We start from the raw sequence: 20,464 nt of genomic DNA, 5'->3' as shown, positions 1-20,464 counted from the left end.
GACAACAGTGAAATAATAATTTATATTTAATAAATTTATTTAAGTTTATATTATATGTGTAATAATATATCTATATATAATATATATTTTTATATTTAATGTTTTAGCCAAAGATAAAAATAAATAAAGGCGAAGACTCAAATTATAAAAAATTCATTATATGTAAAGTTTCAACTAAATTTAGATCAAAGTATAATGGAAAGATTTATAATTTATTTTATATATTATATTTATCTAAATCGTTTTAATGTATGTCGTTGGCAAGTAAGCTAGTTCGTGTTCGCTTGTAGTTAACGAGCCGACACGGAGTGATTTTCGACTCACCTCTGACCTATATATATACATGTATATATATATATATACATGTATATATATATATATATACATGTATATATATATATATATATATATGTACATATATGTATATGTATTTATTTATAGTCCGGCTATTATATTATCGGTAGCACGCCTCTGTGCTACCAAGTTGTTTTCGATAATTCGGCTTTCGAATCGAAGATCTGCTCCGTTAGACTTGATCTACACTATCTATTTCGAAACTAAATTTCATAATTTTTCGACATCATTTACCTATCAAACAAGTAGTCTAAAAATAAACGGCTGAAAATAAAATTCTTGAATAGTGATGATTAAAGACTTGAATTTAAGATCAGAGATACTAATCTTACTCTAAATAGTGAGAATTTTTTATGAAAGTTTCATTGGATTTGGATTGCTTTACACCGTTAAATTCACAAGCGCATCACATCGGCCATTAAAATTGTCAATTTTGAGACTTTTTGATCACTAGTTAAATAACATAGAAAAAATATGAAATTTGGTTTCTAAATATTTTCAATAGTGTAGATCATGTCTAATAGAGTCAATTGTCGATTCGGAAGCCGCATCATCGAAAACAACTTGGTAGCATGGAGACTTCCGTGCTACCGATAGTATAGTAGCTGGATTCTATATATATATATATTATATATATATATAGAGTAGAGCTACTATACTCTTATAGAGTCCTTCGTACTCATAAGTTGTTTTCGATGTTCGGGCTTCCGAATTGACGATCCATACCATTAAACATGATCTAGAGTATTGACAACTTCTTGAAAATAAATTTTCGTAATTTTTTGAAATCATTATAAAGTCCATCAAGCGCGATATAAATGAACGGTCAAAATCGAACGACTATCCTAAAAATGGATGATCGGATCCTTCAATTATAGATCGGGGTTATTGATCTTTATCTAGGTAGATGAATAGAAGTTTCTATCAAAAAATTCAAGCTATTCCGATTCTTTTACATCGTTAAAACTAGCAAGTATCACATGCGGCCCATTAAAAATTGTCAATTTTGTTGAGCTATTGATCATAAGCGTAAATGATATCGAAAAATTATAAATTTGATTCTTAGAAGTTTTAAATGCTCTAGATAATGGTTTAACGGTCTAGATCGTCGATTCGGATGGTCTATTTATCGAAAAACAACCTCTGAGTACGAATGCCGATCGTACTCATAAGAGTATAGTTGCCAGACTATATACTATTAATATATATATATATATATATATATATATTATTATATATATATATATATATAGAGTTGAGCTAGAATACTATCGAATAGCAAAATGGGCTCCGTTGCCACCCATTTGTTTTCGATAATAGACTACAAATCGACGATCGGCACTGTGAACATGATCTATACCACTTGAAGTGTTTAGAAATCAAATTTGAAATCTTTTCGACATTATTTGCCTAATGATCAAAAGGTTTCAAATTTTGTAATTTTAATGGTCGATATGAGGCGTTTTCTCGTTTAACGGCGTAAAGATATCAAAATCAATTAAATTTTTGTTAGAAAATTTTTTAAACTATTTAAAACAAGATCTATACTCTTGATCTTGATTACAAGACTCCTATCATCATTTTTTAAAGAATATTTATTTTCAGCCTTTCATTTTTCTGTCCACTCGATGGATAAGAGAACAATATTGAAATTGTATGAAATTTGATTTCTAAACACTTCAAGTGGTATAGATCCTGTTCAACGGTGCCGATCGTCGATTTGGAGGCTCCATCATCGAAAACAAATGGGTGGCAACGGAGCCCGTTTGCTATCGATAGTATTCTAGCTCATCTCTCTCTCTCTCTCTCTCTCTCTATATATATATATATATATATATATATATATGTTATTTTGCTTTTTGCCCCTGGCATTATTTTTCTTTCCCCTTATATTAACTTTTGCATTAAAGTAATTATAATTTGTACAATTCAGCTATCGTATCTTATTGTGGACCTGATAGTCTGGTGGGGCATTAGGGGATTCATAAATGAGTTCAGAAGAAAGAAGTTAAAATTGCCTCCTATTGCATATTTTAGTACTTACCATGGATCCATATCACATCTACCAACGGGCTACATGTGGAGCCCACAACTTGTGCAGAAGCCGAGTGGTAAGTTCACTTATGGTCCTTTTTGTTTGTTACGATTTGGATGGTTTATGAATTGAAGTGAACTACTGCTTGTTTAGTGATTCTTTCCTCATGCAATGTGTTGATATCCTTCTAATATAACGATAGGCCATAAAATAAATTGTATGAGTTGAAGTACATTAAGGAACTTTTGGGCATTTTCAATTCGAATCAACACCACTGATCATATTTCGCATAATTTTCCTAACATATAGAACATTATTCAGCTGGCATGGATACTTTCAACTGACAGTCAGAATAATGGTTTCTATTTTCCATTTGGCACCCTTCTCATGTTCTACTTTGAAGTGAATTTTTTCTAGTCCTAAAACAAGCTAACAAAATCTGTAAATTGGAAGATATTCCATGGTAGAAATCATAATTATATTCATTTTTTAATGCATGTTGGAAAAGAAGAAACCATATTTAAGACTTCCATGTATAAATCTTCTAGGATCTAACAAAATCAGATGTAAAAACAACATCTGACCTACTAATGCAGATAGAGAGAAACCATATAATAATTATAGAATATTGGGATGTGTAGGGTTGAAAGCCCCAAAATTTAAGAAAGTCTTCTGTGTAGCAGTTCTACCATGTTTAATATATTACAAGCCAATTAAATGATGCCATTTCAGGTTAGTGTGGATAATACTACCTACTTTTGTGTGGCTGCACAAAAATGACTTCAGTAGTTTGTGCTACTCCTTCATGTCTTGTATGTAGTTCACCATTTTGATAGCTAAGTTGCTGACGTTTTTTTTTGTTACAGAATTGGTCATAATTATTGGACAATAACATTTGGCATAAATTATAAAGAATGTGTGTTTGCTTGATTAAAGAAACTCGCAATGCATAGTTCATTTGTTTTTTACCACTGTATGTCTGACTACAAGAACGGTGTTTGGTCGGTTCGGGCACACGCACAGACTGCCGAACGAACAGAGCCTCCCCTGTATGCCCAAGGCTTAACAAATAACATGTATAAAGAGTTTGCCCAGGAAAAACAACAATATACATGATTTGCACAAAGACAAATATACAAGAGCGAGTGAGAGTAATAACTAGCTATTACAACCAAACAACCAAGCTTTACTTACATTAGCCAAAATATAACTTTCTTCAATTGCCATTACATATATTTTTCATCTCTCAAAATATGACCTCTACGAGTTCGATCATCATGTACAAGATAGTAGCATAGGGTAGAACTAAAGCATAGAGGTCCTCTACCTAGGGCGCTATACCTTTGCCGTGATCCTCGACTGCTTCGCTCTCGCTAGGATCTGGAAAATAATAGGGTGAGAACTAAAGAAGTTCCTAGTAGATTCGGCCGCGAACCCCGCCGACTTTTCCATTAGGTCTAATTAGGCATGAGTAGTAAAGAGAGGAAATATAATTCATAACTAATGCATCTACTATGCCTGTAACATAAAACTGTAAACAAATAAGCTACTATGCTCATGATGCATGTCATGTCCATGCCATAACCCAATCATCTCGGCCAACCCGTAGGTTAAGCCCAACTCACCAAATCAAATCCCTTTAGTCGGAGAGAATTTCGCTACAACCCGCTAGGACCGTCTACTTGGGAGAATTCCGCTACCGCCCAGATGTGATAACTCCGGAGCTCACTGTTTGAGGTGGCACGACCACCCTTAAGCTAATCAGACTATATGTGAGTATGTCCAGCCTATGTCATACTACTCGGGATGTACCATTCCCTAGCATTCAATGCTACAAGGTGCTAAATAACTCGTATAGTCATAAATGTCACCATAGTTTACTATACTGTCTGGGTTCACATTTTGGTTCATGCATCTATAGGGTTCTCATGTACCCAAAGTTCAATTCTCAATTCAAATCATTGACTTTACTTTAGGAATATGCAAGAATTCACAACATAATACCATATAACTCCTACTATGCATGATCTCTAAATATGCACATACATGATCAATATGGTGACTTAGACATAAAGAGAAATTCAACCGTTTCAGATAGCACCACCCACCTTGAGTCGATGCCAAGATACGAGAACCCAAGTCCCGCGATTTATCGTCGTCGATTTAGCTCGACCCAACACTAACGAAAGCAAAACCGGCAACTTTTCCGAATAGGACGCCGTAGGCTTGTAAAAACTCCAATCTAAGTTGCCCAATGCGTCGATTTACCCTTCTATTAGTAAAGTAAGAGATCAATTTCACCATAGACCTCATTTTTCACAAAATCCAAATTATGGTCCTAGGGTTCACATACACAAATCCTCCAATGTGCTCTTGTTGGAGAGATTCTAGAGAGAGAAGGAGAAGAGTTGTGGAAAAATGAGAAAATGAGAAGGGTTTCTCAAACAAAAGGGCGAGAATGCATTGGGACCTATTTATAGGTTCTTACAATTGTAAACAAGCCCTCAATCTTTTAACAATTGCAACAGTTCGGATTCAGCACTTTGCAGAGCTGAGTACCGGTACTCGAACTGGCGTACCGGTACACGAGCCCTCCAGTACCGGTACCCACAACTTGGTTCCTGAACCCAAACGTTGGATTTTTAGGCTATCTATTGGGTTTCGGTACGTGGCCTTCTGGTACCGATACCCAGGCTCAATTCCGCAAAACCCGAGAGCTGGTTTTTCTGCACTTGTATTGCGTACCGGTACTCCATCCTAGTTTCGGTACTCAACACAAAACTTGCAATTTCAGCAGACTTAACATCTCGGAGTCCGTTTTCGCGTCCAATTTGCGCCAAAAACACTCGAACACTCCCAAAACTCACTGCTAACTATCCCAAAGCCTCCGAAGCAATACGGAGACTTCACCAATCGCCCCCATACCACACTTTGGTCAATTTGGCCAAAGTTTGGTACAACAAACAGGGATTCAATATATTACATTGTCCCTCTTAAATTTGTAGGGGAAACTGCATACTCTGATGAAGTTTTAGCTCATCAACAGGAAAATTGGATCACTAATTCTTGACTTTTTGGCCGAATTTCTCTTTGGTCCTCATATTTTAATTTTAGATATTTGACACCCCAAACTCTTCGGAGTTGTCACTTTAGTCCTAATCCTTATTCATCACCAGATAAAAAATTATCGCCTCCAACTAGTGCATCTGTATGTTCAGGCATCATGCATCCATCATCCCTTAATTTCGTCTTATATTTCAATCCTGTTACATATTGAGTTCCACATTTTATCTGTCTAGATATTGGCGCATTGAATTGGAAGTAAAGATGGATGGTTTGACTGATGGATTCATGATCGGATGAACTAGATGAAAGGAATAATTTTTTTCTTGAAGGTAACTGCTAAAATGAAACATTTTCGAAGTTTAGTTCTCAAACGTCAAACTCAGAAGTTTGAGGATCAAAGTGAACCTTGGTCAACACTTAAGGGATTGTCAATTGCATTGGCTCTTGTTTTTAATTATTCTTATTTTTTTGAATAAATGTCTTGTTAGTAGCTTAGGTTTGCATGCATGATTACTTTAGTTATTGTGTCTAACTGCAAATTATGTGCATTCAAGATGAAAAATTCATGTTTCAAATTTAATGCTAATGCATTTCTCTTATTCATTGTACAATGCAATGCTATTTAAAGTTGATAAATTATTTCATTGTTTATGTTTGTAAGTTTGCAAGTTTTTCAGGTTGATCTAATTGCTCTCATTTCCTGCAGACTGGGGTTCTTTAGTGGATGTAGTTGGATATTGTTTTTTGAACCTTGGAACAAAGTATCAACCACCAAAGGAGCTTGCAGAATGGATCCAGCAAGGACCGAAGCCAATATATATTGGGTTTGGCAGCATGGTATGTAGATCTTTATGAAAGTGATATAATTAGCCAGGTGTTGAATGAGCTAGTAGTTTTCTGAGATTTGCACATTTTGTTACGAAGTTAACACGTTCAACATGATTAATTTATCTTTTTTCTACATAGATGTTCTGATTGCATTAACTCAATTGCAGAAGACAACTCGTGCTGGAAGTGTTGTTGGTAAAGCTTTGATTTTGGTACATGCTAGTGTTTTTGATTTATTCTTGTATTAGGACTCCGTTAGCAATATTGGCTATATAACAGAGAGCATTTTTTTCAGATATGTATGCTCCAAATTGAAGGTTATCAATAAATTAAGGTTAAGATTAGTTCGGAATGAATAGAGTCTAGTAATTGAAGAAAGACCCTTACCCTTGAATGGAAAAAAAACAATAAAGATATCTTATCCACTGAAAAGGTTGAGTAGGCGACACACTTATGTTCTCTTTCGTAATCGAGCTCTGTTCTGAACCTTGCAAGGAGGCAGTTTCTGTTAAGATTAATTTTTCTGGTAAAAAGATGTATGCTTCTTATTAACAATTGGCATGGCTAGAGTTGCCAGACAATTGCTCTTCAAGTAAGTAATTTGGGAAGCACAAATATCTCTACGCTCGACAGCTGCCCACTATAGCTCCTCTTTGGCATGGTTGTAACTGAGAATTGCTTATTCAGTGAGAGCTATTTGAGGAAGCCCTATCAAGTTAAAATTGTCCCAATATTTTCGTGCTCTGATAAACTCGTTTTGCTTTCTGCACCAACCTGAAGATCTACAGTCTTTCATTAAAACCTGTTCTAGATCATTATCTAAAATTTAGTTGAAGAAATTTTTGCAGTAACTTAAATGAGCTAGACTGGAATCTCAAGTGGCTGCAATGAGCAGATGAGCTTGAATTGGTGCAAATAAGGCAACTTGATTGAAACGCATAGATTGCTCCTTTTGGCGCTGTTCAAGTTGTCTAGTAAAAGGAGGAATCATGGGATGTTGTTAACTGCCTTCTTTTCTCTTATGTTCTTCCCCCTGAATACTGTGTATGCTTTAGACTTCCATCTACATCATCTGTCATCCAGCTCTTTAATATTTTCTTTTGCTTCTCTTTTGAGCATAATCTATATTTCATATATTAAAATCGATTAATTTCATGTTTCTGAAGCCTCTCGAAGATGAAAGGAAGATAATGATTATCATCATAGGTGCCCTAAAAGAAACAGGACAGAGGGGTATCATTGGTCGTGGATGGGGAGATCTTGGAAGCTGTAGGCATTTTCTTCTTTTTTGGTTCTTGCTTCAGTTATCAATTCTAACATCAACCAGCCAAAGTTGAGCATGTACCATGTTATACAACACACAAAAATGTTTTATTGTTAATAAATTCTTCCATGTTACAACTTACTAAAATGTTTTATTGTTAATAATCTCATCCTTTAACGGTCACACAAGAGATGGACTTTATAAAGTAACTTTAGATGGTTTATGAGTTATGACCTTGATCCTCAATTCTTACTAAACAAGCGTGATTTATGTTCTATTGAATCATTTACCTATAACTGCTAGGGAGATTGTCTATGATAATTTCTTTCCTTGGTCCATCATAACAAAATGAAATTACAAAGTTGTAGGCCTCATTTGTTGTCGTGTTTGTTTTTTTATTTGTTAAATAGAAATTTTACATAAAAAAAGTATAGGGTGGAGAACGAATTGTTTGCATTCTTTGCATCTAAGGTGTTTATTTGTTAACCAAAAACAGAAACTTGGAAACAACAACTTTTGCTTTCAAAATTTTTTAAACAAGTTGTCATGTGCCCACTTGGCTAGGGTGCAATGCAAGCTAAACAATTATGACAATAAGAGAGAAGTCTTTCCATCGGTGTGTCAAATTATATAAATTGATGTTTAAAACAAATAAAAATAAGGGCAACAATGACAAACAAGGCTAGCTTTCATTTGTGTAGTTATTACTTGTGTAGCCAATCGCCAGTAGCCCAGTACTTTAAGGCACTCAGGATGCCATCATACGTCTGGTATTCTAGCCGTCTTTGCACTTTTATTTAGGGGTGCATTGCCTTCGGCTTTAGGTTAAATACTAGGGTGGGGGGCCTATTAAATCTTTTATGTATACTGCACTCATAACAATTTTTTATGTACTCTCTTCTTCTTCTTCTTCTTCTTCTTCTTCTTTTCTTTTCATCATGCTGATGGAATGGTGTGTGCTTGTTGACATCAAGTTTTCCACGCTATTTACTTTTTTCCCCACTATAATAATGCAGTTTCTGAGGTTCCTGTTGATGTTTATCTACTGGAGGATTGCCCTCATGACTGGTTGTTTCCTCATTGCGCTGCAGTGGTTAGTTATGCGTTCTGTTTTTACTATACACGATTTTGTTTAATACAATTGTATGCTACTTTTTAATTAATATCCAACTATCTATCAATTGGGACTTATAATTTGTAATTCAAATTGGAAATCTATGCCAAACTATGTTTAAATTTTGCAACACTGCAAATTGATCTCACTACATTGTCCTTTAATTTAAGTTATCAGCTTAAATAATTTTAAACTGTATGTGATATTAAACTGGTTGTTTGAACTATTTTGCGCTCTTATATTGAAACTAGTTTGAACTTTTTCACTCTATCATTTTGTCACCTTTGTTTTAACTCAGGTTCACCATGGTGGAGCTGGCACTACAGCTGCAGGGTTGAGATCTGGGGTAATTTTCTATAGTGGTGGCTTTTCCTTGTTCACATTCTATGTATTATGTATATTGGCAGAGGACATATAGAGCACATACTTTCTGTAAAACCTTGTTAGACTAAACCTAATCATAGATCCCATGCTTTTGTCATGATGTTGACCTGAAAACTACTTTAAGTTGAAATTATATTAATTTGGAGATCCTTTGCTCGTTCATCATATTGCATGGATTGCAGAAGAGAAACTAGAGTAAAAAAACATTTGACAGGGATATGGGTTAAAAAATCATTTAATATAAACTGTGTCACTTAAAATGCTACAAATTAAAACCATTTGACTTGGGTGCTTCTTCAGTATCGATTGAAGCAATTCAATGCATATGAGGTGGTGTCTAAACTAAAAGATCAAGGTGCCTGAACTGTTCTTTTTTTCTTTTAAATTTTACGATGAAAAATTGAGAAATGTTTCGCAAACCTTTGTATTCTCCTATGATCCTATTATACAGTTTTCATGATACAAAATTTTCAGGCAAAAAAATGTTTGAACTGATCAAAATGTCGCTATCTGGTATTAATCAATCATATCCCATTAAAAGTTGATTTCTTTTTTGTTTTTCAGTGTTTTCTGTTGATGTCATTGGGTGCATGCATGCACAACTGCATGACCACAGGTCCTAAAAGGTCAATTGAAATGTGAATCTATTTCAATTCTGAAAGAACCATCTGTGGGGCTGCATTATTCTGCAGCATGTTAACTTTATGCGAAGAAAAGGAGCTAGGGTTAGATTAGTAATCAGCAGTATAACTGCCTGTAACAAAAATATATTAAAAATAAAGCAAAAACTCTAACATAATGACCAATTATGGCGTGATACCTAATAATTCTCATAATTCTATTACGTGGTAAACTATTACCTTTTGACTTTCCACCACCCGTTTGATGAACAACTTTCAGAATTTGAATGAATTGCTACATCTTTTGTTCAGAGGGTACTATGTGTTCTGTTTACTCAAAATAGTAGTATTCTAGGCAAAATCTGTTTCAGTGAGAAACTGGTATATTAACTGTTGTAATATGACCTTGCAACAGCATTTGCTTTCACTATGCAAAGTGGGTGAAAAAAGAGCTTATGTTTGTCTTTAGCATTTGCATTTTTATTGAACCTTCATGGTTGCTATGCCTGATTTGCTAGCGCTCATCTTTGGCAACTCCTTGTCGATTATTTATGTTGGTTTTGACGTATCCAAGCACCTTCTGAACTCATTGCTGCATCTATGACAGTGTCCTACCACCATAGTTCCCTTTTTTGGGGATCAGTATTTCTGGGGTGAAAGGATTCATGCACAAGGAGTGGGACCCATACCCATCCCTATATCAGAACTGAGTGTTGAACGCCTTGCCAATGCTATAAAATATATGCTTGACCCAGAGGTAAAATTTTTTTTCTGTATCTTTATCATGTCGTGAGTTTGTTTTTCTGTGCGTTCCTAATTTAGTTCCTACAGGCTGCTTAAATTTCAGTTATGTCTTAACAATTTAGTACTGGAAGTTGGTTCTGTGTGATAAATTTAAGTCTGACTCGTACAATCTGAAAAAAAGAAAAAAAAAAAAAAGAAGGAAAAAAGAGGGCATCAACATTAGTTTTTTTGGCCAGGGGAAACTCAAAGAGCTACCATGTCAAGTATCTCTACCTTTGGTGCAAATGTGGTATCAGTTTTTCGGACGCAGGACTTAATTATTATGCAGGGCAAACTTAGGGAATAAATCATTCAAATTGGAACTCTCAGACTATAATTGAAATTGGACCAAATTTCTAACCAATCTTTTCTTTTCTGTAACTGTTCTTAGAATCGTTTGAGATGGCTTACAGAAGTTTTAATGCATGTGCAGACAGACCTAAATAGCATATATGAGGCCATCCCTTATCGAATCTTTCCCTTCATTCTCCTTTAATTCTCATCTTTGGTTTTCTTTGTTCTCACAGGTCAAGTCACGTGCAATGGAATTAGCAAGAGAAGTACAGAACGAGGATGGTGTTGCGGCCGCTGTGGATGCGTTCCACCGTCACTTGCCTCCAGAGTTGCCGCTCCCTCCGACCATGCTTGATGAACCTGACAATCCTAACCCATTCCATTGGCTGCTTTCACTTTTTGAGAAATGTTGTCCTCCATTCGCCTCATAGCCGACATTCTCCAAACGATAGAATGTAAATAGAATTATCTTCACTTTTCTCTTAGCCTTCGACAGCCATCATTTTCGTTGTATTTCTTATTCATTCTCCTATGATAAGGTTAATATAATAAAGGGGTCATTGTTTGTTTTGATGCTATATTATATTTCTTGTAGAGTTGCTGCAGGTTCTCATATAAAGAGAGAGAGAGAGAGAGAGTTGAGTTGGAATGCTATCAGTAGCAAACGGATTCTGCTACTCATTTGTTTTCGATGATGGAGTTTCCAAATCGACAATCGGTGCCGTTGAATAGATCTATACCACTTGAAATATGTAGAAATTTCAAATCTTTTCGACATTATGATTTACTGATCAAAGGATTTCAAAACTTATAATTTTAATGGTCAATATGAGATATTTTCTCATTTAACGACGTAAAGATATTCAAATCAATTGAATTTTTGTTATAAAATTTTTTAAAACTATTTAAAACAAGATCAGTACTCTTGATCTTAATTATAAAACTCCTATTATCACTTTTTAAAGGATATTTATTTTCAGCTGTTCATTTTTGTGTCCACTTGATGAAAAAGAGAATAATATCGGAAAAGTATGAAATTTGGTTTCTAGATGCTTCAAATGATATAGATTATATTTAACAGTGCCGATCGTCGATTTGGAGGCTTCATCATCGAAAATAAATAGATGACAACGGAGTCTATTTGCTAGTGATAGTGTTCCAGGTCAAACTGTGTGTGTGTGTGTGTGTGTGTGTGTGTGTGTATGAGTAAACTTCAACTGTAAAATCTGGGCGTCTACTTCGCTAGTTGGAGAACTCACGGCATTAGACTAGTCATTTTTCCTAGAAGAAGATACTGTTCATATTTTGCAGGATGTAATTTCTATCAGCAACTATATTTCCACTATGTAAGCCCTGATAAAGATTTATTGGTATTTGTAAACCTGAAAATGGGATTCATTTGTTTAGTATAAATGTGAAGGTCATCAATTTTTGTGAACCCAAAAAAACAAATCGATTGTCATCTCCACCAGTATGTAGACCATTTAGTCCTAAATTGTTCTATTACGCGTATGCTATACTCAGTAAGGCCCCTGTTTGGTAACAGGGTAAAGATGGAATATGATTTTTTATTCTTTAAAATATGCCTGATGGTGTAAAATTGGCAGGACTAAATAATCTCGGTCAAAGCGGGTAATCCGTCCTAATTCTAGAATTACCCGGTAAGCACTATTCCCCAACATCCCTAGAATTGGTGTGTTTTGGAATTTATTCCAGAGGCATCTATTGAAAATTGGCGCCTCGCATCACGCGCCTGCCTATTTCGTGCTTATCGCCTTCCCAAAATGGCTCTTCGTCTTTCGCTTCCTCTTTACTACCTGAACACGTCTTCTTCTCTCTCCCTACTCTTTACTACAACTTGCTACCTAACCTTAATCACAAAGGGAGAGAAGGCTCTTTCTTCCCCCCTTCTTTACTCCATTTCACCCCCTAGCCCTAACCCTAACCCTAACCTATCTGGAAATCTTGGTCACTCCCTTCCATTTACTCCACCCCCCTTGCTATACCTACTTCTCTTCCCTAGGAAGCCAGTGATTTCTCTTTCCTCTCTATCCCAGCTCTTTGCTTCAACTTTGCGTCTTCCCTAGGTTGTATCTTCATCATCGATCATCTTTACTCCATATTTTACCAACTGCAATTGCGTGATCATCGTGTATGCATGAAAACCTCCATTAAATGAGGTTGTGTTCGGAGATCTTCTTGAGTTTCCATCTTACCTACCAAATCTGAAGAACAATTCGTGTTACAGATCGTTTAGTAATCGAGGAGATCCCCCTCGGTGAGAGAGCAGCAATAAGATTTTCTAGAGTTGGCAATCTTTGGCAATCTCCTTGTCACCTCGACTTGTCAAGTCGCATCCTTTTACTCTGTTTTTCTCCTTATTCAACCTGCACAGGTAAGCTATGTTATATACTCTTTTATATAAGGATACAGTATGCTCGTTTACATACCCCTTGAGCCAAAAAACGCATTTGAGAAAGTTTGCTGCCTTTGTACTCAGATTGTATTCCAAAATAGTAGTTTTCCTTTTCCATCTTGCAGAGGTTCGGTTTTCATATACTGTAACGTATCGCATCCCTATTAAACATGCTGAGTTCCGTCAAAATGAGCAGAACGCGGAGTGGAACAAGTTACACTGGGTTCTAAGCACATTGGAACCTTGGTATAGAGTAAAGGGACCCGGGAAAGTGATTGTTGGGAAAATGGTTAAGTCCCAGCAATTCTGCTCTCGAGGACCGGTCTATGAGAGGAGAGACCGGTCCCCGTAGGTTGGAAAATTGCCCAACGGCTAAGTTCTAAAAATCGTGCTCTCGGGAACCGGTCCCTGGAGGAGAGACCGGTCCTCGTATGCGTAGCCAGCCAAAAAGGTGAAAATTTGGCTAAGTCCTGAGAGTAGTACTCTCGAGGACCGGTCCCTACGGGGAGAGACCGATACCCGTAAGCGAAAATGGCCCCCAGTGGCTAAGTCCTGGAAAACCCACTCTCGGGGACCGGTCCCTGCGGGGAGAGACCGGTCCCCGTATGCGAAAAATGCCCAGTGAGGGCTGATTGGAAATAGTGAAATGTGAGGGGCTAAGGTGCAAATGTCACATGAGATGGGAGTATAGATGAGAGGGCTTATGTCTTAGGGCTCATTTCTCTTTACCCTAACATAAGATATCTCCCTCCCTCTCTCTCTAAAAACCTCTCTTCTCTCTTCCTCTCTCTCTAGGGCTTGGACCAAGGAGGGTTTTGGAAGGATCTTGGTGGAGAAGAAGATCAAGTAGAGGGTGTTGCTTGCAAGAGTGCAAGTGTACAAGGAAAAGCTTGAACCAAAGGTGAGATTTCTTGGTTTCTAAGCTAGGTTTTGGTTTGATTCCTTCTAGTATGCTTTTAGGAGATGAATTAGAGGATTTCCCCCATGGTATTCATGTACAAGGACTAGTTTGGGGAAGATGATAATGTACAAGGACCTAAACTTATGATTTTTGGATTTTGAGGTTCAATCTTGGGATTGATCTTTTTCTAACCTAATTGGTAGGTCAATGAATGCGTTAGTGCACTCGGTTCGGCGATACGACGAGCGTGCGCAGAGAAATTGGAGAAACGGGCTAAATTGGTACAGATCGTCGCAGCTTGCGGCGTAGAGGTCTAAAAATCACGAAAAATTGGATTACGGCATGTTGGCATCACCAAAAGGTGGGGGGTGTTGTCCGAAAACAACGGATTTCTCTCTATGTCTATGTTACCTTCTTTGAGCATATTGGCGTTAGCATTCATGCATATAGGGTAATGTGATATGTGTTCTTGGTTGAATTGCATTTAGGCGCTTAAAAAATATGTGAAACGATAAAGAACCATGTGAACCATGTATGAAAGAACCCTATGTGTATGTGAGTGCGAGAACAGACTATGACAATAGTAAATAAAGGTGATAATGACATTAGTGACCAGATTGGCACCGAGAATGTAAATGACTAAACAGGGTTTAGCGTATTGTGGCATCAGGACCATTGTGGCTCAGGTATAGTGGAAATATGATATGGTAATAACCTATCATGGGCATTGAGTGTGACGCACTGGACCTTCGCAAATTGCGAGGTTCGAGTGTTTGGACTGTGTCCCGAGTTTTTTCAGACTTTCTGGTGGGTCGTTGACAGTGTTCCGACCTATGGCTCGCATCCCGAGAATTGTAGTATTTTATGTAGCGCTAAGGTCACTAAAAAGTTGGACTTAGCCTATTCTCGGATTGCATTCTGCACAAGGTGTACNTGTTTTCTGGTTTTCTCTTCAGAGCCTTCGGCACCGGCGGAGGCACGGGATCGCGGCAAGGGGATCGCTTAGCTAGCTAGCGAGGAGCGGTTCTTACTTAGGTGGTTTGCTCTTTCTTTTGTATTTTGAGAGAGTGTGAGATTTTTGTATCCATGTATAGAGACCACCTATGTACCAACCTATAGTACTTGTATTTGGGATTTCCTATTGTACTCGCTTTATGTTTTATTTAGTGGATTTACAGTTTTATCCATATCTCTTGTTGTAGCAATTAGACATTTACTATGCTCTGATACTCCTAGATGTCTTTTATTATTGCTTTTATTGTTGTTGTTTTTAGACGCCTTATATGTTGTAGACATATGGCGGGTCTGGGCACGCGCCGGGCGGGCTTCCGCTGGGTCCTGGGGCGTGACATTGAGGCTTTGTGCATTGAGACAGGTTTGGCTACGTCTTCAAATTGAGGATTGGATCGTACTCACACATTTGTTCCGGCTTGAGAGAGGTAGCTCCTCCTCAAGCGGTGTACTCCGGAGTGTAGACACCACGGGGAGAGTACCCCGACGAAGACCCCTCGGGTGGTTGAGCCTTGTGCCTCCCTCGGTAGACGGTATGTGTGGAGTGTGAGTTTGGGGTAAACCAGGAGCACCCCGGAATGATTGGGTAAAGGCCAAAGAGAATGAGACATGAACATCCATGCATAATGTCACGCCCCCGCCCCGAGGCCGCTACCCATTTGGGTATCGTTCGGGCGCGGCGAACGGACCGCCGAACGGACAGCGCCTCTTCTGTCCGCCCAAGGCTTGAACTACTAGATTGTGTACAACAAGTTCCCAGGAAATAACTTGAATACATACACAATCATGCAACAACCACGAGAGCACAAACAGTGCTTATGAACTAAGAGCAAGCAACACATGTAAAGCATACAAGTGATAAAAGAGAGATGCACTTAACTATTAACTCATTTAACTTTATACAATTATTACATCCTGCATTCTTCCAAACCTGTACAATACATACAATCCTCTCAAAACCTCACCCTATACATCAATCTACTCTCAAAACCTCATCCTATACATCAATCTACTCTCAAAATAGGTACAGGGTATAACTAATGCATAAAGGAAGTAAACCTCTGCTAATATCACTAGGGCGCTACGCCCTTGCCGCGATCCTCACCAAGGGCGCTCGAACTCGGACCTGCAACATGGTGGAGTGATAACTACGAATAGTTCTCAGTGGGTTCGGCCGCCGACTCCGCCGATCTCCCCACTAGGTCTAAGCAGGCACAGATAGATATGCAAATAGATAGGTATATAAAACTGAAAGCACTAACAGTAATGAGCAACTATGAACTATGATCTATCAATGCCTCAATCCAGTATGATGCATGCATGGGACTCATAGTGAGAAGGCTGGCTATCATACTACCATGCTCAATAACGAAACCATTCATCTGATTACCCAATCTCTCGGCGAACGCAAGGCTCGCCCATAGTCTCACATCTCTAAGTCTCCTAGGGGAGGTGGCTAGCTATTCACCTTCCCCGAGACCGCCTGCGGACACTACACTGGTCCAAGGGCACTACATTGGCCCCCTCGCGCGCCAAACTCTGGAGTGCACTACCTGTGAGGAGCTACCTCCACAGGTGCAGACAGGCTAAGTAAGCTCGATCCAATCTCATAAACTGGGAACACCCTAACCAACTGGAATTGGTGTCACTATAACATCAGGTGTTCATCTGCTCAATCTCATAGGGTCTCAACCACACTAAAGTTCTCAAGTTCAATGCCAACTAGGTGCCACTCGTTCTGGGTTCACTGTTTACTAGATGCCACTCGTTCTCTTGACAAGTTCTTATTCACATAGACATATTCATCACATATAGGGCGAACTATCTCATAGTATTCCACTCATGCATACTAGGTTTTTCATTCATTGTATCCACAACCCAAACTATTACTAGCATGCAAAGATATGTACAATTACATTTAACACCCTATAATGCTATATCACAATATGTAATTGATCGACATTAGTACTCAGACATAAAAAGCAGTTCGACTGCTTCGGGATGGCACTCCCCCACCTTGTGGTGATGCCGTGACTCTTCAAATGCGATTCGCCGACGTTTCGACGCCTCGTTGGCCTTCTAAGCGAGAACGAAGCTCTGAGGGTCGCCTTTGACAATAACTCCGCACCTACTCGACGGATCGACGAACCGTCTTCGCCGACGCGTTCAGGGACCTAGCAATTAGGTTTACAACTTCTCAAATTAGATCAAAACCTTAGATTCCAAAAATCCCAAATCCGTGCCCTAGGTTGGCAACGGTGGCGAAATCCATGGCGCGAGCTTCAATTTCGAGCTCGGGCCAACTCCTTAACTTCAATAGGTTCCATTTGAACCAATTCCAAGCTATTAAACCCTAGCTTACAAAACCCACCATAAAAGGGTTTGGAGCTTACCTCTAAACAAAGCTCCAAGCTTGAAGAGGGAGAGAAGAAGATGATCCCCTTCTTCTTCTTAGTCTTCTCCTTCCTCTTTCTCTTCTTTTTTTCCTCTCCTTCCATTTCTTCTTCTTCTCCTTCTTTTCTTTCCTAGAGAGAGAGAGGGAAATAGTGTGAGAGAGGGAGAGAGCAACTGAGAGGGAGAGAGGGTCCCCAAGCCTCTCATATAAGCCATTTTGCAAATAAGCCCCTCAACTTTCCACTTCCTGAAACAGCCCTCCCTGGGCCATTTTCGCAGTGAGGGACCGGTCCCAGGTCGGGGAGACCGGTCCCCGAGAGCTGCAATTTCGAGCAGAGGGGTTTTCGCGTTCGGGAACCGGTCCTTGCTCGAGAGACCGGTCCTTGGGAGACCGGTCCTTGTCCGAGAGACCGGTTCCCGAGAGCTGGGTTCTCGGGACTAAGCCAAATTTCGGTTAATTCTCGCTAGGCTAACGTTCGGGAATTGGTTCCTGCTTGCCAGGGACCGGTCTCATCAGAGACCCCCGCAGCCCAGCCCGATGGGACCGGTCCCTCCCTGCCACGGACCGGTCCCTCCCTGCCAGGGACCGGTCCCCGAGAGCTTTTCTGCTCCAGTGCAGATTTTGCACTGGTTCTCTCGCGGACTCTTCCTTAATGCACTACAGGCATTTTACTCACCTTCAGGCTTTCCGAAGCTTACACACTTGACAACTAGTCGATCCCAGACGAAGTCTAATCCTCGAATTTCGAGAATTCACTTCCCTTACACATAATTATCATGATTATGGGTTATCAATCTGCTGACTACTTTCTTGCAGGCATTGTATTAGTTGCATTAGCTGGTTTGAATATCTATCCTTATTGAAATACATATGCCTGAATAGACCTAGTGGGCGAGTCGGCGCAGTCGGCGGCCGAACCCACTGGGAACTTCTTCTAGTTCTCATTACCACTAACCCTGCAGATCCGTGCGCGAGCGGGGCGGCGGAGGATCGAGGCAAGGGTATCGCACTGTAGATAGCGGCCTCGGAGTTTATAGGCATACCCTATGTTTTAGTAATCAACTTTTGTATGTTTAACAAGAAATGTAAAATGATGTAATTGATGTATTTGGATGAAAGCTAATGTGATGTAAGTGTGAATGAAAAAGAATATGAATGTAATAGTTTAAATTTACTTGTGTTTGATTCAAAGGAAATCAAATGACTTGTATGTTGTATGTTTAGTTAGTTTCGATGCTTTCACATGTGACTTAGTTGTTGTTTGCCCTCGTGCAAACCTTGTATAATTGCGTTCATTTGTATTGAATTGTTTATATTATACATGTTATTGGAGCCTTGGGTGGATAGGGGATGTGCTGTCCGTTCGGCGTCTGTTCGCGTGCCCGAACCGACCAAATTGGCGGCTCTGGGGCGTGACATATACAATTTCCACTCTAGCATAATGATGTTTCATGCATTGGGTGTTTTTAGTAGTGATGCATGATGGATTTTGGATGTATTAATGGCTTGGAGGCGTTAGAAATATTTCTATGCAGCTGCCATAGTTAAACCTATGACGACCCATTCATGCTGAGCCGTGTGGCTTATGCCATTTACAAATTATTTCATATATGTTGCCACAGATAGCATAAAATTGAAAAAGTTTGGCAACACATGAAATATGTTAGAAATGTGTATATCACCAAATATTTCTATCTTTTCATTCATATGTGTCTGTATATATCGATCTTTATACATTACAAAATATTTTTGGGATTTGACCAATTTCACAATTAATACTAATTTCATCTGAACTGGTGTTGGTTGAGATGTAAAATTCCTTATTGCTTTTGGAGTCATATGAAACAATCAACTATGATGATGCACGGGAAAAGTGTTACATGTCTATGGTTGGGTGGTAAGTTTAAATACATGCAGCCACCATGGAATCGTGATGCACTTCTTCCCTTCAAGGAAAATACCCTCTAACCTATACTTTTTCCTAATCTATATACTTGATTTTTTTCATGATATACAATTTTGTTTACTTTCGCTGGCCGCCCAAAATAAGACGGCACAACGTATGATAAGAAAATACCCTAACTCCTTTGATGTTGCCTCAACCGACACCCAAAGCCTTGAAATTTCATGTCCAGAGACCTCAAAAATCAGAGTACACTTCGAAAATTGGATTGAGATTATGGACTCTACAATGTTGAACTTGATGATTGAGGAACATGTTCTGGGTAATTTCATTAATGAAAGTTTTACTACATTGGTGTGGAGTACGATTGTTCATGATTTTAATAAGCGAACAAAACTCAACTTCATCAAAAGCCACTTACAAAATTAGTTGAAAGTTTTGAAGCGCTAATTTGTCATGTACCAAACATTGACTAAAAAGAGCGGATGGGGTTGGGACTATGATCGCAACATTCTGACCGCTGGTAACCCGAGTGATTAGGATATCGTGATTTTTGTACGTTATTAAATAATGTTTATTTCAATTTGCTCATAATATTAATATCAATTATTTTAATTGTAAGATATCGAAATTTGACGATATTGGCTAACTTTGGCCAAATGGGCCAAAGTGGGCGATTAAACGATTTGGACAAGTTCCATTCGGTATTTCAACATGTTTGGAAGAGTAAAAATGAGTTCCAAAAGGGTTGGAATAGTTTTAGCGTTGTTGGACGCGAAAAGAAATCAAAACGGAGTGAAAAATAGCACTCTGGAGCTTCTGTACCGGTACAGGGTTGATGGCTGTACCGGTACAGCAATCGCGGGCAGCCTGCGTAGCTCTCGGGTTGGCTGTCTGCCAGGCCGTGTACCGGTACGCGAAACAATCTCTCTCTCTCTCCCTCGATCTCTCTCTCACTCGACTCCTCTCTCACTCTCCTCTACCGACACTCTCTCCCCCAATTCAGGAGATAACATTGTTTTACGATTTCTCGGGGAGTTAAAAGGCTAAAAGGTTTTGTCGGGACGACAGGCGCGCGAGCGCATGGCCATGTGCT

General features: G+C 38.7%; 1 protein-coding gene across 4 annotated transcripts in view; it reads left to right on the top strand.

Annotated features, from left to right (window-relative positions):
* The window catches only part of LOC109713352 (sterol 3-beta-glucosyltransferase UGT80B1), a 68,132-nt gene extending 56,810 nt beyond the window's left edge, over window positions 1-11,322 (top strand). For all 4 annotated transcript variants that reach the window (XM_020237403.1, XM_020237396.1, XM_020237413.1 and 1 more), the window contains 7 exons: window positions 2,288-2,465; window positions 6,162-6,292; window positions 7,450-7,552; window positions 8,564-8,640; window positions 8,960-9,007; window positions 10,273-10,422; window positions 10,976-11,322. In XM_020237403.1, coding sequence (XP_020092992.1) covers window positions 2,288-2,465; window positions 6,162-6,292; window positions 7,450-7,552; window positions 8,564-8,640; window positions 8,960-9,007; window positions 10,273-10,422; window positions 10,976-11,173 — 885 coding nt within the window. In that variant the 3' untranslated portion in view covers window positions 11,174-11,322. The remainder of the gene's footprint in view (window positions 1-2,287; window positions 2,466-6,161; window positions 6,293-7,449; window positions 7,553-8,563; window positions 8,641-8,959; window positions 9,008-10,272; window positions 10,423-10,975) is intronic.

Source organism: Ananas comosus, linkage group 1, assembly GCF_001540865.1.
Source record: "Ananas comosus cultivar F153 linkage group 1, ASM154086v1, whole genome shotgun sequence".
Taxonomy (NCBI): Eukaryota; Viridiplantae; Streptophyta; class Magnoliopsida; order Poales; family Bromeliaceae; genus Ananas; species Ananas comosus.
Note: the sequence above shows the minus strand (reverse complement) of the source record. Positions and strands in the feature narration are given on the sequence as shown.